The sequence below is a fragment of the Bubalus kerabau genome, chromosome 1 (genome assembly GCF_029407905.1).
Source record: "Bubalus kerabau isolate K-KA32 ecotype Philippines breed swamp buffalo chromosome 1, PCC_UOA_SB_1v2, whole genome shotgun sequence".
NCBI lineage: Eukaryota > Metazoa > Chordata > Mammalia > Artiodactyla > Bovidae > Bubalus > Bubalus kerabau.
In genome coordinates, this window is record NC_073624.1 from 99858929 (window position 1) to 99872492 (window position 13564).

Consider the following 13564-nt stretch of genomic DNA (forward strand, 5'->3'; position numbering starts at 1 on the left):
CGCCAAGTGAAAACAGAGGTAGATGATTAAAGTGATGCAGCCACAGCCAAGGAGTGCCTGCATGAAGAATCAAGGAACAGTCCTCCCCGACAGCTTCCAGAGGAAGTGTGGCTCTGCTGACACCTTGGCTTTGGAGCTGTGGCTCCCAGAACTCTTGGACTGTAAAACGTCTTTTGATTTAAGTCACTAGTTAGTGGTACTTTAATAAGAAGCCACAGGAGGCAAATGTAGGGGGCAATCCAACTGAGCGGCAGGTTACCCGACTTAGGACTTCGATTCCTAACCCTGATGTTTCTTGTGTGTGACCTTGGCATGTTGCTTCCCAAGGCCTCAGCTTCCTTCTGTGGAGAACAGCTGTGAGTGAGACCCTTTCCACTCCTCGTGATCTGTGAACCAAGGGTTTAGGTTTGCTATTATTATCCCCACCAGTGGCCAGTGGGTGGGGCAGTAATTATGTGATGACCTTTACCTCGGCAGAAATGTTTAAAGATGAATAATTAAAGCTCCTCCTTTAAAAACAAGACAAAGACATCTTTGGCCTTCTTAAAAAAAAGATTCCATGGGATTAACATACAGACACCACTATATATAAGATAGATAACAGGAAGAACCTACTGCATAACACAGGTAACTATACTCAATATTTTGTGATAACCTATATGAGAAAAGAAACTGAAAAAGAATGAATGTATGTATAACTGAATCACTATGCTGTATGACATTGTGGAATGTGAAGTCAAGTGGGCCTTAGAAAGCATCACTACGAACAAAGCTAGTGGAGGTGATGGAATTCCAGTGGAGCTATTTCAAATCCTGAAAGATGATGCTGTGAAAGTGCTGCACTCAATATGCCAGCAAATTTGGACAAGTCAGTAGTGGCCACAGCACTGGAAAAGGTCAGTTTTCATTCCAATCCCAAAGAAAGGCAATGCCAAAGAATACTCAAACTACTGCACAATTGCACTCATCTCACACACTAGTAAAGTAATGCTCAAAATACTACAAGCCAGGTTTCAGCAATACGTGAACCATGAACTTCCAGATGTTCAAGCTGGTTTTAGAAAAGGCAGAGGAACCAGAGATCAAATTGCCAACATCCGCTGGATCATAGAAAAAGCAAGAGAGTTCCAGAAAAACATCTATTTCTGCTTTATTGACTATGCCAAAGCCTTTGACTGTGGATCACAATAAACTGTGGAAAATTCTGAAAGAGATGGGAATACCAGACCACCTGACCTGCCTCTTGAAAAACCTACATGCAGGTCAGGAAGCAACAGTTAGAACTGGACATGGAACAACAGACTGGTTCCAAATAGAAAAAGGAGTATGTCAAGGCTGTATATTGTCACCCTGCTTATTTAACTTCTATGCAGAGTACATCATGAGAAACGTGGGGCTGGAAGAAGCACAAGCTGGAATCCAGATTGCCGGGAGAAATACCAATAACCTCAGATATGCAGATGACACCACCCTTATGGCAGAAAGTGAAGAGGAACTAAAAAGCCTCTTGATGAAGGTGAAAGAGGAGAGTGAAACAGTTGGCTTAAAGCTCGACATTCAGAAAACGAAGATCATGGCATCCGGTCCCACCACGTCATGGGAAACAGTGGAAACAGTGTCAGACCTTATTTTTCTGGGTTCCAAAATCACTGCAGATGGTGACTGCAGCCATGAAATTAAAAGACGCTTACTCCTTGGAAGGAAAGTTATGACCAACCTAGATAGCATATTCAAAAGCAGAGACATTACTTTGCCAACAAAGGTCCCTCTAGTCAAGGCTATGGTTTTTCCAGCGGTCATGTATGGATGTGAGAGTTGGACTGTGAAGAAAGCTGAGCACCGAAGAACTGATGCTTTTGAACTGTGGCGTTGGAGAAGACTCTTGAGAGTCCCTTGGATTGCAAGGAGATCCAACCAGTCCATTCTGAAGGAGATCAGCCCTGGGTGTTCTTTGTAAGGACTGATGCTAAAGCTGAAACTCCAGTACTTTGGCCACCTCATGCGAAGAGTTGACTCATTGGAAAAGACTCTGATGCTGGGAGGGATTGGGGGCATTTGGAGAATGGGATGACAGAGGATGAGATGGCTGGATGACATCACCGACTTGATGGATGCGAGTTTGAGTGAACTCCAGGAGTTGGTGATGGTCAGGGAGGCGTGGTGTGCTGCGATTCATGGGGTCGCAAAGAGTTGGACACAACTGAGTGACTGAACTGATACCTGAAACTAATACTCCATTGTAAGTCAAGTATACTCCAATACATTTTTTTTAATTGCAGTGAAAAAAAAAAAATTCTCTCTGTACAGTGGGCTTAAACCAAGGACTACTGGCCTCTAATTCCCAGGCGCAAATTTTAAAGAAAAACAAAAGACTCTAGAGAATATGACTGGGTAGCAACTGAGGGTATCAATTGTCCTATAGTGATATGTGTGTATTAATGGAATAAAAATCTTTTGAAGTTTAGTAAGATAATACAATGTTGTTGCTGTTTTTCTTTTATCAAGCAGGCTTATTAAGCCTTGTTTTGTCTGATACTAAAATTCATGATAAATGTATATTTTCCAGCAGGTGGTTTTCCAACAACTGTGTGACTGGAAAAAGTTCAGCTCAGTTCAGTCACTCAGTCATGTCTACTCTTCACGACCCCATGGACTGCAGCACGCCAGGCTTTCCTGTCCATCACCAACTCCCGGAGCCTACTCAAACTCATCATCATCATGACGATAATGCCATCCAACCTTCTCACCCTCTGTCGTCTCCTTCTCCTCCGGCCTTCAATCCTTTCCAGCATCAGGGTCTTTTCCAATGAGTCAGTTCTTCGCATCAGGTGGCCAAAGTATTGAAGCTTCAGCTTCAGATCTTCTAATGAATATTCAGGACCGATTTCCTTTAGGATTGACTGGTTGGATCGCCTTGCAGTGTTCTATTTTAAGAACCATAGTATTCTACCTTATGCAAGAAATATAGTACAAATTGGAATGGTTGCTTATAATTGTGAGTTGATTACACAGGAACAACCAATTAGAATCAGTAACAATCTTTAAAAAAATCCCTTTTAAAAATAATCAATAGAGAAATGACAATTTAATAGCCACTTATGAAACTATAGCTCTCTTGGTTAAGGTCTGCAAAACATTTTTTTTCATTATGAATCTGTCAAGATTGTTAGAAACTTTTATTTACATGTTTGACATAATTCTTTACATAATATCCAGTTCCAGTTTTCTACCAAAATGTTCCATTTTCTACCAGAATGTTACCAAAATCCATCTGAGAAGGGAGAATATACGGGGAGCCTCTAGCTTACTCTCCACGGCCTGGCACAGAATGGCCACTCCATGAATATAGGGTGAACAAATGGGACTCATCCCAACATGTCACTTTGAACACAACAAAGACAAGCTTTGGAGTTCCAACAGCATGTAAATCACATCATGCTGTGACATCTTGGGCTCAATCAGTGACAGTTATTAAACCCACATGTGTTCAGAGCAAAAGAGTAGCTGCTGGTATCGGTAACTGCCTAGAACTCTGTCTTTTGAGACTACTGCCTTTTCTGGACAAGGCAGTAATTCCCAGTATGGGACTTTCCTGGTGGTACAGTGGACAAAAATCCATCTGCCAATGCAGAGGACATGGGTTCAAACCCTGATCCAGGAAGATTCCACATGCCACGCACACAACTAAGCCCACACAGCCCAACTACTGGAGCCTGCTCACTCAAGAGCCTGTGCTCTGCAACAAGAGAAGCCACCACAATGAAAAGCCCGTGCACCACAATGAAGAGTAGCCCCTCCTCTCTACAACTTGAGAAAGCCCAAGTGCAGCAATGAAGACAAGGACAGCCAAAAATAATAATTAAATTTAAAAAATATTGGTCTGTTAAAAAAAAAATACCACCCAGTACGATCAAACCATAGTCATACAAATCCCCAATAATCCAATGAACACTCAAAAGATGAACACAGAACTGATTAGGAAGGTGGCGGAGGTTGAAAGGACCTAGAGGGAGATAAATTGCTGGAGGAGAAAACTTCCAGAAAGGGATGATACAATTCCCCCTACCAAGCTTGACCTAACCTAACTAATCAACCAATGCACTTCCTTTTTTCCTTCCTTAAAGTTTCATTGAACATCTACTATGTGCCAGGTGGTGTTCGAGACACTAGGGATATAGTAATGAGCAAAACAGGCACAACTCCTGCTGTGATGGAGTTTACACGCTGGGGGAGCTGATGCCAGTTCAAGAATAACACAAGGCTCCTGATGTGAAAGGAAGCTGCCAGTTCCCACCCTAGCCTCCAGCCAGGCCCAGCTCAAGACGACCTCCATGACACCCTGAGGCCTCTAACTAATTAACAGTATTCACATATCTCATCACAAGGGGAAAAAAAAAAATGTAACTACACGTGGTGATGGATGTTAACTAAACATATTGTGGTAATCATTTTGCAACATATACATATTTCAGATTATTATGCTATACACCTTAAACTTATATAATGTTCTATGTCAATTATACCTCAATATAATTGGAGGGAAAAAGAAAGCAACAAAATATGTTATGGAGGGCTGAGATTCACAGCAACTACTAAAGCCTGTGCACCTGGAGCCCATGCTCCGCAACAGAAGAAGCCACTGCAATGAGAAACCGGCACACTGCAATAGAGAAAGCCTGTGCGCAGCAACGAGCACCCAGCGCAGCCAAAAACAAAGCAGCGTGTACATGTAAACAAAACAGAACACATGTGAACAGTGACTGAAAAAACCAACATGCCACCCAATCATTGGTAGTTACTAACTTTCTACCAAGATTTCATACTTAACGGCTAGGACAGTGCTAGCTATCCAACAGGTTTTAAGTGAAAGTCTGGGGAGGATTTAACATTATATTGAATTTAATGTTTGGACACATCAGATGAACTTCCTGTGATTTATCATTTCACTCTGGGGTCAGAATATTTCGGAAAGAGTAAGTCAGTGATCTGCATACAGGAAGTGCCAAATGAATGAATGAATGACCCAGCTTCTTAAAAAAGGTAAATTTGAGTTATGCTAATTATCAAATCAAAAGCTTAGTAGATGGGTACTATAGTTGACCCTTGAACAACACAGGTTTGAACTGAGCAGGTTCACTTAAAAGGCAGTTTTTTTTTTTTTTTTTTTTTCATGAAATACTACAGTACTTCCACCATCTGTTCTTGGTTGAATCCGCTGACTACTGAACCTCAGATAAGGAGGGCTGACTGTGAAGTTATATGTGGATTTTGGACTGCACAGCGTCCTAAACCCCTGTGCTGTTGAAGCGTCAGTTGTATTTGCATCTCCAATCGACAGATGAGGGAAGACACAGGCCTTCCCTGGTGGCTCAGATGGAAAAAAATCTGCCTGCAATGCAGGAGACCTGGGTTGGATCCCTGGGTTGGGAAGAGCCAGGTGGGCTACAGTCCATGGGGTAGTAAAAAGTTGGACACTACTGAGCAACTTTCACAGATGAAAACTTTTGAGGTTTTGAGTTGTTCAGAGCTTTGCCCAAGATCATGCTGCCAGAGAGAAGTAAATACAGGATTCAAACCCAGGGAGTTTGATTCCAATAACTCTTAATATTATGTTGTGCTGCCTCTGCTAAGGGCTATTCCAGATGAAACTGGCTTTAGATGACTCTCCAGATAATTTACTGGCAGTCAGTGTTCTTGTCTGGTCTCTTCCTTGTCATTTGGCTTTCATGTTTTGGATATATTTAGTTTTTTTCTGATTACTTTTGAGTACTGGAAGGTTAGTCCATTCTCATAAATGTAGTATATTCATTTTCCTTCTCAGTTTCAAGGCTCATTGAAAAATTAGGTGGGATAGACAGTTTTCTTGGAAGACTGACTTTAAGCAGTGTGAGGAAAGTGTGCCTGCCCACAAAATCTCCCCTCCTTGTTTCATGTTGTTTAAAATTCCAGTAACATGGCTTTATTGCTTGGCTTCAAGTCATGTCCTCTGTCAAAATTCAAATACACTGGGGACAGGTAAGTAACACTGTAAGCCAAGCAGCCTGCCACCCTGCCTGTTATCTTTCCATCCATCCTTTTCTTCAATATTTTGGAGACAGACTCTAGTTGAGTAATGGCTGTTGAGATGAAGTATAAAGTAAGTGGTCTCTGCCCTCAGAAAGGTCTTGTTTCTGAGAGGAGATGGATGTCAGAGAAACATTTGTTTTAGATACTATGATGGAGGCATTTATGAGGTATAGGGAAACGCAAAAGGGGATAAATATACTGCTCTACTTGGAAAGATGGGTGGACTGCAAGGAGATCCAACCAGTCCATTCTAAAGGAGATCAGCCCTGGGTGTTCTTTGGAAGGAATGATGCTAAAGCTGAAACTCCAATACTTTGGCCACCTCATGCGAAGAGTTGACTCGTTGGAAAAGACTCTGATGCTGCAAGGGATTGGGGGCAGGAGGAAAAGTGGACGACAGAGGATGAGATGGCTGGATGGCATCACCGACTCGATGGATGTGAGTTTGAGTGAACTCTGGGAGATGGTGATGGACAGGGAGGGCTGGTGTGCTGCAATTCATGGGGTTGAAAAGAGTCGGACACGACTGAGCGACTGAACTGAACTGAAGTCCCTCACACTTTAGTAAGGATACATTGTAAAGAGGCATATTTTGGTGACAGGAGAAAGAGTTTGAAGTGAGTGTGAATTCACTGGAATGTTATACACAAAGGAAACAACAGTGAGAAAGAAATTCCATAAAGAAAAACTTGGAATCCAAGTCCTAACACTGAGCTTATTTCAGAACTGAGAGTAGATTGGGCCCTTCTCACTTACATAGCCTGCCCAATTGTCAGGCTATGTGTTGAGAATTTGTAATAAAAGAAAAGTTAGTTTTTCAAAAGGGCTACAAGGAAAGAAAACATTGCTGTGATTGACTGATCGCCACAGAAGCAAGCATTTCTTAACTGAATATACCAGAGTCAGCAAACCTTTTTTTATAAAGTGCTAGATAGTAAATACTTAAGGTTTTGTGAGCCATATGTTCCATGTAGTGGCTACTCAATTCTGTGGTTTACAGTGGGAAAGAAGTCATGGACAGTATTTAAATGAATATAAGTGGCTGTGCTCCAATACAACTTTATTTACAAAAACAGGTGGTGGGTTGAATTTCTGCCATAGTTTGCTAGACCCTGGTTTATATCATTTCAAAGGCATAGTAAAAGCCCGAGTTAAAGAATGTTTTAAATAAAGTTTTAATAAGTTTTTGGAGGTGAGGGCCCCTCAGTTCCCTCAATGGACAGCAGGGCCTCATGTAAAGAGCCCTTTACCTTACACCGTCGGACCGCACAGCCTGGGAAGTAGCCCTTAGAACAAACAACAGGAAGGAGAGAGAGAGAGAGCAAAAAAAGGCAGGCAGGCAGAAGATCTTTGTGCCAAAAATGGCTAGCTATTTACCCAAAACTCATGCTTTCAGTGAATTTTTTGGTTTAAAAAGGTACAGATTGAGTGGTCTGTGGCTGATGCAAAATTATTTTAGTAGTAATGCTTGAGTATTTATTAAACATATGAATAGTTTATAGTAACTTGCTCTTTCATTTATTCATTCAAACATTGCCTACTACATGCCAAGCACTGTACTAAGTCCTGAAGAAACAATGTTGAATAATTCTGGGTCATCACCATATACCAAGGTGTCCAAAACACTTCATCTCTGACTCCCTGTGGTGACTTTCTGTAGCTTTTCACTGCTTTGCATGTGATGGTGACATATACTGAAACTCACCAGCTTTGTAGGCCTCAAGCCCTCTGACCAAGTCTTCCCTTCGAATCACTGAAGACTATTTCTGTTATTGCCTCACGAAGATTCTGCTGGTCAATCATAGTTACCTGCACATCATCTTTTGCAAATGGTTTAGTGCACCCCAGCCGTCAGCCTTTGGGTCTACTAACTCCATGTTACATGCAAAGTTGGACAGACTTTATGTGGTCTAGGAAGCATTCCTTCATTAAAGACTCTCAGATATACATCTCCACCCATGATGCCTTCTCTAGTTAACTACCCACTCACAGTCTCTACTCAGATGTTCCATAGGTCCTCAAATTCAACGTGTTCAAACTTTCATCCCACCCACCCACATCCCCTTCTCCCCTCCAAGGTTGCCTGTATCAGTGAATGGAGCCATCTGCCACCCAACAGTGCAAGCCAGAAGCTTGGAGGTCATTCTTGACAACTTCCTCCCCCTCATCCGCTGTGGTATACTATTCACAAATGGTAGGTGGTGGTATCTCCTAACAATCTCCGGAACTGAGATTTGTTTCTAACTCCACTGCCTTCACCAGAGCCTAACCCTCCAACCTCTCATATCTGAATATTCTAATTGTTCTGCTACAGTCCACTCTCATCTAAATCTCATGTCTACCCTATATTCATCTGACCACATCAATCCATTCAGTGGTTTCACACTGTTCTTAGGGTAAGGAACAAATTCCCTAAATAACCTATTAGACTCTGCATGATTGACTCTAATCAACATCATCTTTCCCTGAAACTATTCTCTTTTCACTTTCTCTGACACGTCTGAATTAGGCATCATTTTAGAGCTTAATTCCGGTCTGCACCTATAGAAGACTTCCATTGATGGCCCCTTTCTTCACCAACCCTTGTATCCATATAGTCTGCCACATAATACTGGTGACACATAATTTCTTGCCCTTGAGTTCAGGTACGTGACTTGCTTTGATCAGTAGAATTAGACAAGGTACAGAGCTCAGGGTCCAAGAGGCCTTGCATATTTCCACTTATCCCCTTGAACCTCCCCCTTCAACATAAGAAAATGCCCAGGGCAGCAATTTGGTCCCATGAAAAAGATGAGGGACACATGGAGTGAACTACCCAGCTGAGCTTAGGCTAGATCAACTGACCCTTAATTAACACATAGATTTATAAGAAACAATAACCAGTTGCCGTTTTAAGGCACTTAAGTTCCAGCTGGTTTGTTACATAGCAATAACTAGTTGACATAAACATAATACTTTGCATTTGCCTATGGCTTTGTAAATATTCTCTACCTAAGATACATTTAGGCCAACTAGCATTAAAATCTACAAGAGTTAAAATCAACAAAGATTGCACAGATGGATCTCATCCTTCCTGCTATTAATAGCAAACTCTTGCTTGAGAATTGGGGGCCAGTAATAAAACAACAGCTAATTCTCTGTGGATGACTTTCCAAATGAAATGAAGGCTTTCCCACCAATCCTACAAATTGGGTGGGTGAAACTGGGCTTGGATTTTTCCCTTTCTGCCACAGAAGCTCTTCATCTCTGAAAGAAATGGCAAACCCACTGGCAGAGCTGGGCGACCAAGCTGAAAGTCAGAGTTGGTTTCTGAAGTGACACAATCTACCTGCATTCTAGATAAAAGCATAGTCTGTTGTTACAGGCATATTAAAGGTTGCCCTAGATTTAAACAGCACATCTTGTTCCTTTTATCCTTGTCTTCTGAATTTCTCTTTGAAAAACTGTTGAATGTTTCTGGCCTTTACATCTTCTCTATCTGACAAGAACTATTACCAAGTGGATGTTAATTAAACCACAAGGCCAAATTATTGACAATTCAAAATGAAAACCATGGCCACCTGTGGCTGTCATACTCTACCCACAAATACTCCAGCCATAGTAAAATGCTAGGCTTTTAAAGGAGACTCTGGAAATTAATCGTTTCACCCATAATATGAAGAGTGACTTGGGGGCTGTAAAACAAAGTACCCTGATTAATACAACATTGGGTCTGCTATGTCAGAACAGAAGATGTAAAAGTAAAAAGTCAACAGCTTTCATAGCACTGGAGAAAGTGAAGACATACCTGTACTGATGCAATTCTTCTCTCTGAAATAAATTGGAAAAATAAACATTTTAGTACTGCTCAAACCCATCCAAAATTCCAAAGCACACATCTTGAAGGAAGAGGTCATTAACGTTTTGGAGTTTTTTTTTGGGGGGGGGAGGTTAGAACGTTAGAAATTTGAATAATTTGTTCTTTCTGCCCTTTTAAACCAGCCATGCCTGGCGGTCTTCACACAGCCTGGATTTGCAAGAGAGCCAATGGCACCCCACTCCAGTACTCTTGCTTGGAAAATTCCATGGACAGAGGAGCCTGTTAGGCTGCAATCCATGGGGTCGCTAAGAGTCGGACACGACTGAGCGACTTCACTTTCACTTTCATGCATTGGAGAAGGAAATGGCAACCCACTCCAGTGTTCTTGCCTGGAGAATCCCAGGGACAGGGGAGCCTGGTGGGCTGCCGTCTGTGGGGTCGCACAGAGTCGGAAACGACTGAAGTGACTTAGCATAGCATAGCACTTTTACTTTCTAATGCCTGAGAGACCATTTCTAATTCGGGTCCTTTCTTAAAGTGCCTTCAAGGATACTGAAGAGGAAAGTGAGCTCGACCTCCTTCTCCTTCCCCAAACTGCTGCACCCCTTTTACTTGACAGCCAGCTGTCCTAAAGACTGTGTTCTCCCAGCTCTGTGACTTCCTGTGTTGGCTCCCTCAAGGAGGCGCCGCTGCCTTGGCACCCCCATCCTCGCCAATTTGGCAACCTGGAGACCTATTATGCTTTGCATTCACCAATCGAGAGACAAGAGGCTCAGAGCTGTGTTACCTGAGGCCCCGGAGGTCCTGGAGTGTGGCTGGGTGCTGGGTGGTCTCCTTTCCGTGGAAAGGAGGCCTGAGGAAGCGACCCCTCCTCGAGGTGCTGAGGCACGGGAAGGGCACGCTCTTCACCTGGCCCCATTTGGAGCTCAACCGACTCGGCTGCGTCGAGGGCCCTTTCAGAGTCCAGAGGCAATCTTGAGTGGAGTCTCAGGGGCCACAGGGAGTGAGAAGACTCCTCTGTGCTTTCACATAGCTTGCTGGAAAGGGGACTTGCGGAGCCAGGGGACTCCTGCGAGCCGCCCCAGGTGCGCACTTCCAAGGCCACGGGCTGAGGCGGCGCATGCGCAGTGGCACTGCCGCGCGCACCTCTGCGCACACTCCCGAAACCGCGGCTTCTTAACCTCCGCAAAGTGGGCGAGGTGGACAAGCGGCCAGGGGCTTGCCGGTCAAAGTGGAGAAGATTCCCCTGGTTCTGACAGTGCTTCTTCGACAAGCTTTCCAGGGAGTATGGAGGAGAGGCCTCACAGCCTGCAGGCTGCACCTCTTGGCGGGATGGCTCCATCTTCTCCATGCCACTAAGAGGCCCCGGTTGCTGGAAACTTTCAGGCGATGTCGTCTGAGTTGCTGTTCTCCTGACCACACTGGGGTGGTTCCGTTTCCGTCTTAAGATGCCTCTGTTCCTCAGTGTGTTTCTATCCTTTTCCAGAGGAAAATTGCAAGCAAGTGGCTGATCATTAAGGGAGAGCAGAGTGCGAAATCTATTGCAAACAAGGAGATGCAGGTGAGAAAAAAGGTGTCTGAAATTTCACATAGAAGCTTCTAGTCAGAGGAGCTAACGAATGCCTAGTTAACATAAGTATCTGTTATGTTTTGTAGGTAATTAAGATAAGTGAGTCCAGCCTTCCAATCTAAATTGTTTATGTTTTGAAATTTGTTTGTTACCAAATTAAGTCGTTTGGATCCTGCTCCCTGCCTCCTTAAGGAGGGTTCTTTTTCCATTGGGGTTCCAGTAGGTGAATAAGAAACTCAAGCTGAGATGGACAAAGTGCAAGCGTTACTCAGTGGCCAAAGAATGACTAAGCAGAAATTGTGTTCACAAATCAATTTGTCGCCCTGGAGGTGGGCGACAGTGATTTAAAGAATAAAAACAAAGGGAGGAGTGAAGCTAATAATAGGGATACCTGTGCATTAGTTTGGAGAAGGAAATGGCACCCCCCTCCAGTATTCTTGCCTGGAGAACCCCAGGGACAGGGGAGCCTGGTGGGCTGCCGTCTATGGGGTTGCACAGAGTCGGACACGACTGAAGTGACTTAGCATGCATGCATGCATTGGAGAAGGAAATGGCAACCCACTCCAGTATTCTTGCCTGGAGAATCCCAGTGACAGGGCTGCCTAGGTAGCAACAGAGTCGGACACAACTGAAGTGACTTAGCAGCAGCAGCATGCATTAGTTTACCCTGAAGGGTCAGGCCTTTGTCCAAGGGAGTGGGGTGCCACCTGATTTTTATCCTTTTTTGGTCTTTAATGTCTGGTCCTAGCAGCCAGTAGGTGTGTCATATACTATGCTAATGTTGTAAAATCAACGTATGAGACTCAAGATCTGTTGGAGGTCAGATTCATGCCATCTTAGTCCCAGCTGGTTCTATCTGCTTTCTTGTTTGTATCTTCCTTTCTTATCTCTGGACCCTTTAACTTAAACCTGTGTGTTCACTCCTGCTAAAAGTGGTGTGGAGTGAGTTGGCAGGCTTTGAGGACACTCCTGCTGTACAATGGCCACTGATGTGGTGGTGGTAGTGGTTTAGTCCCTAAGTTATGTCCAACTCTTTGCGACTCTATGGACTATAACCCACCAGGCTCCTCTGTCCATGGGATTTCCCAAGCAAGAATACTGCAGTGGGTTGCCATTTCCTCCTCCAGGGATCTTCCAGACCCAGGGATCAAACCTGAGTCTCCTGCATTTCAGGTGTTACCGCTGAGCCACCAGGAAAACCCCCATCATTTGTTTAGGGGGTCATAATATCAGGCTCTCCTAATTTATTTAATTTTGTTATTTATTTATTGGGTATGGGTTTTGAGCAAAGACTTGGAGCAGCTTTGGCAATATTTATTATTCAGTAAAGAATTCGCCTGCAGTGCAGGAACTGCAGGAGCCTCTGGTACTATCCCTGGGTCAGGAAGATCCTTGGAGAAGGGCATGGCAACCCACTCCAGTACTCTTGCCTGGAGAATCCCATGGACTTATGAGCCTGGCAGGCTACAGACCATAGGGATATGAAGAGTGGAACAGGACTGAGGTGACTTAGCGTGCATGCACATTTTACTTAATATCCCTTCTAGATTGAAACAAAAAAACTTTTCAAAACCTTGGTGATCTAAGAGATTAAGAGACTTCTTGGAAGCTCATCATCTTTTATTTCCATTTTAAGAGAATCAAATATATGTTTAATTTTCCTTACATTCCGCACTTATGTATGTATGTATGATTGTATATATGTGTGTATGTATGATATATATATGTATGATTGTATATATAATTGTATATATGTATGTCCTTTGGCATATACCAGGGATGTAAGAACAAGAAAAACAAGGCCCTTTCCCTCAAGGTTTAAACTACGAAATGAGACATGATTTCAAAGATAGTGATGCAAAGTATTTGGCAAAACACATTTTAGATTTTATCCATCCCCATGTTTTGGAAAAATAACTAGCCAATTTGAAAAGAAAAACCCAGATGTCACTCAGATGCCCTGCTTCTCATGATTAGAGGTGCTTTCTATGGTTCACTAATGCAGAATTACCTCCTATCTGTTCTTGTGTTGAAGCAAATCTGATTCTTTCATTTGCCAACTTGATTCATGGTGACATGCAAATGACTTACTGCTATTTCATTATTTTGTAGTTTTCCATATGAAGAAA

At 43.1% G+C, this 13564-nt stretch overlaps 1 protein-coding gene and 1 long non-coding RNA gene across 3 annotated transcripts in view; one reads left to right on the forward strand and one right to left on the reverse strand.

The window, feature by feature from the left end:
• PLEKHG7 (pleckstrin homology and RhoGEF domain containing G7) overlaps positions 1-11219 on the reverse strand; it is an 86127-nt gene extending 74908 nt beyond the window's left edge. For both annotated transcript variants that reach the window (XM_055585732.1, XM_055585721.1), the window contains exons 1-2: positions 10653-11219; positions 9854-9876 (exon numbers count right to left, since the gene is read on the reverse strand). In XM_055585732.1, coding sequence (XP_055441707.1) covers positions 9854-9876; positions 10653-11216 — 587 coding nt within the window. In that variant the 5' untranslated portion in view covers positions 11217-11219. The remainder of the gene's footprint in view (positions 1-9853; positions 9877-10652) is intronic.
• A 66-nt stretch (positions 11220-11285) lies between these two features.
• LOC129655392 (uncharacterized) overlaps positions 11286-13564 on the forward strand; it is a 48684-nt gene continuing 46405 nt past the window's right edge. The window contains exon 1 of the long non-coding RNA XR_008715974.1: positions 11286-11426. This is a non-coding gene — a long non-coding RNA (uncharacterized LOC129655392). The remainder of the gene's footprint in view (positions 11427-13564) is intronic.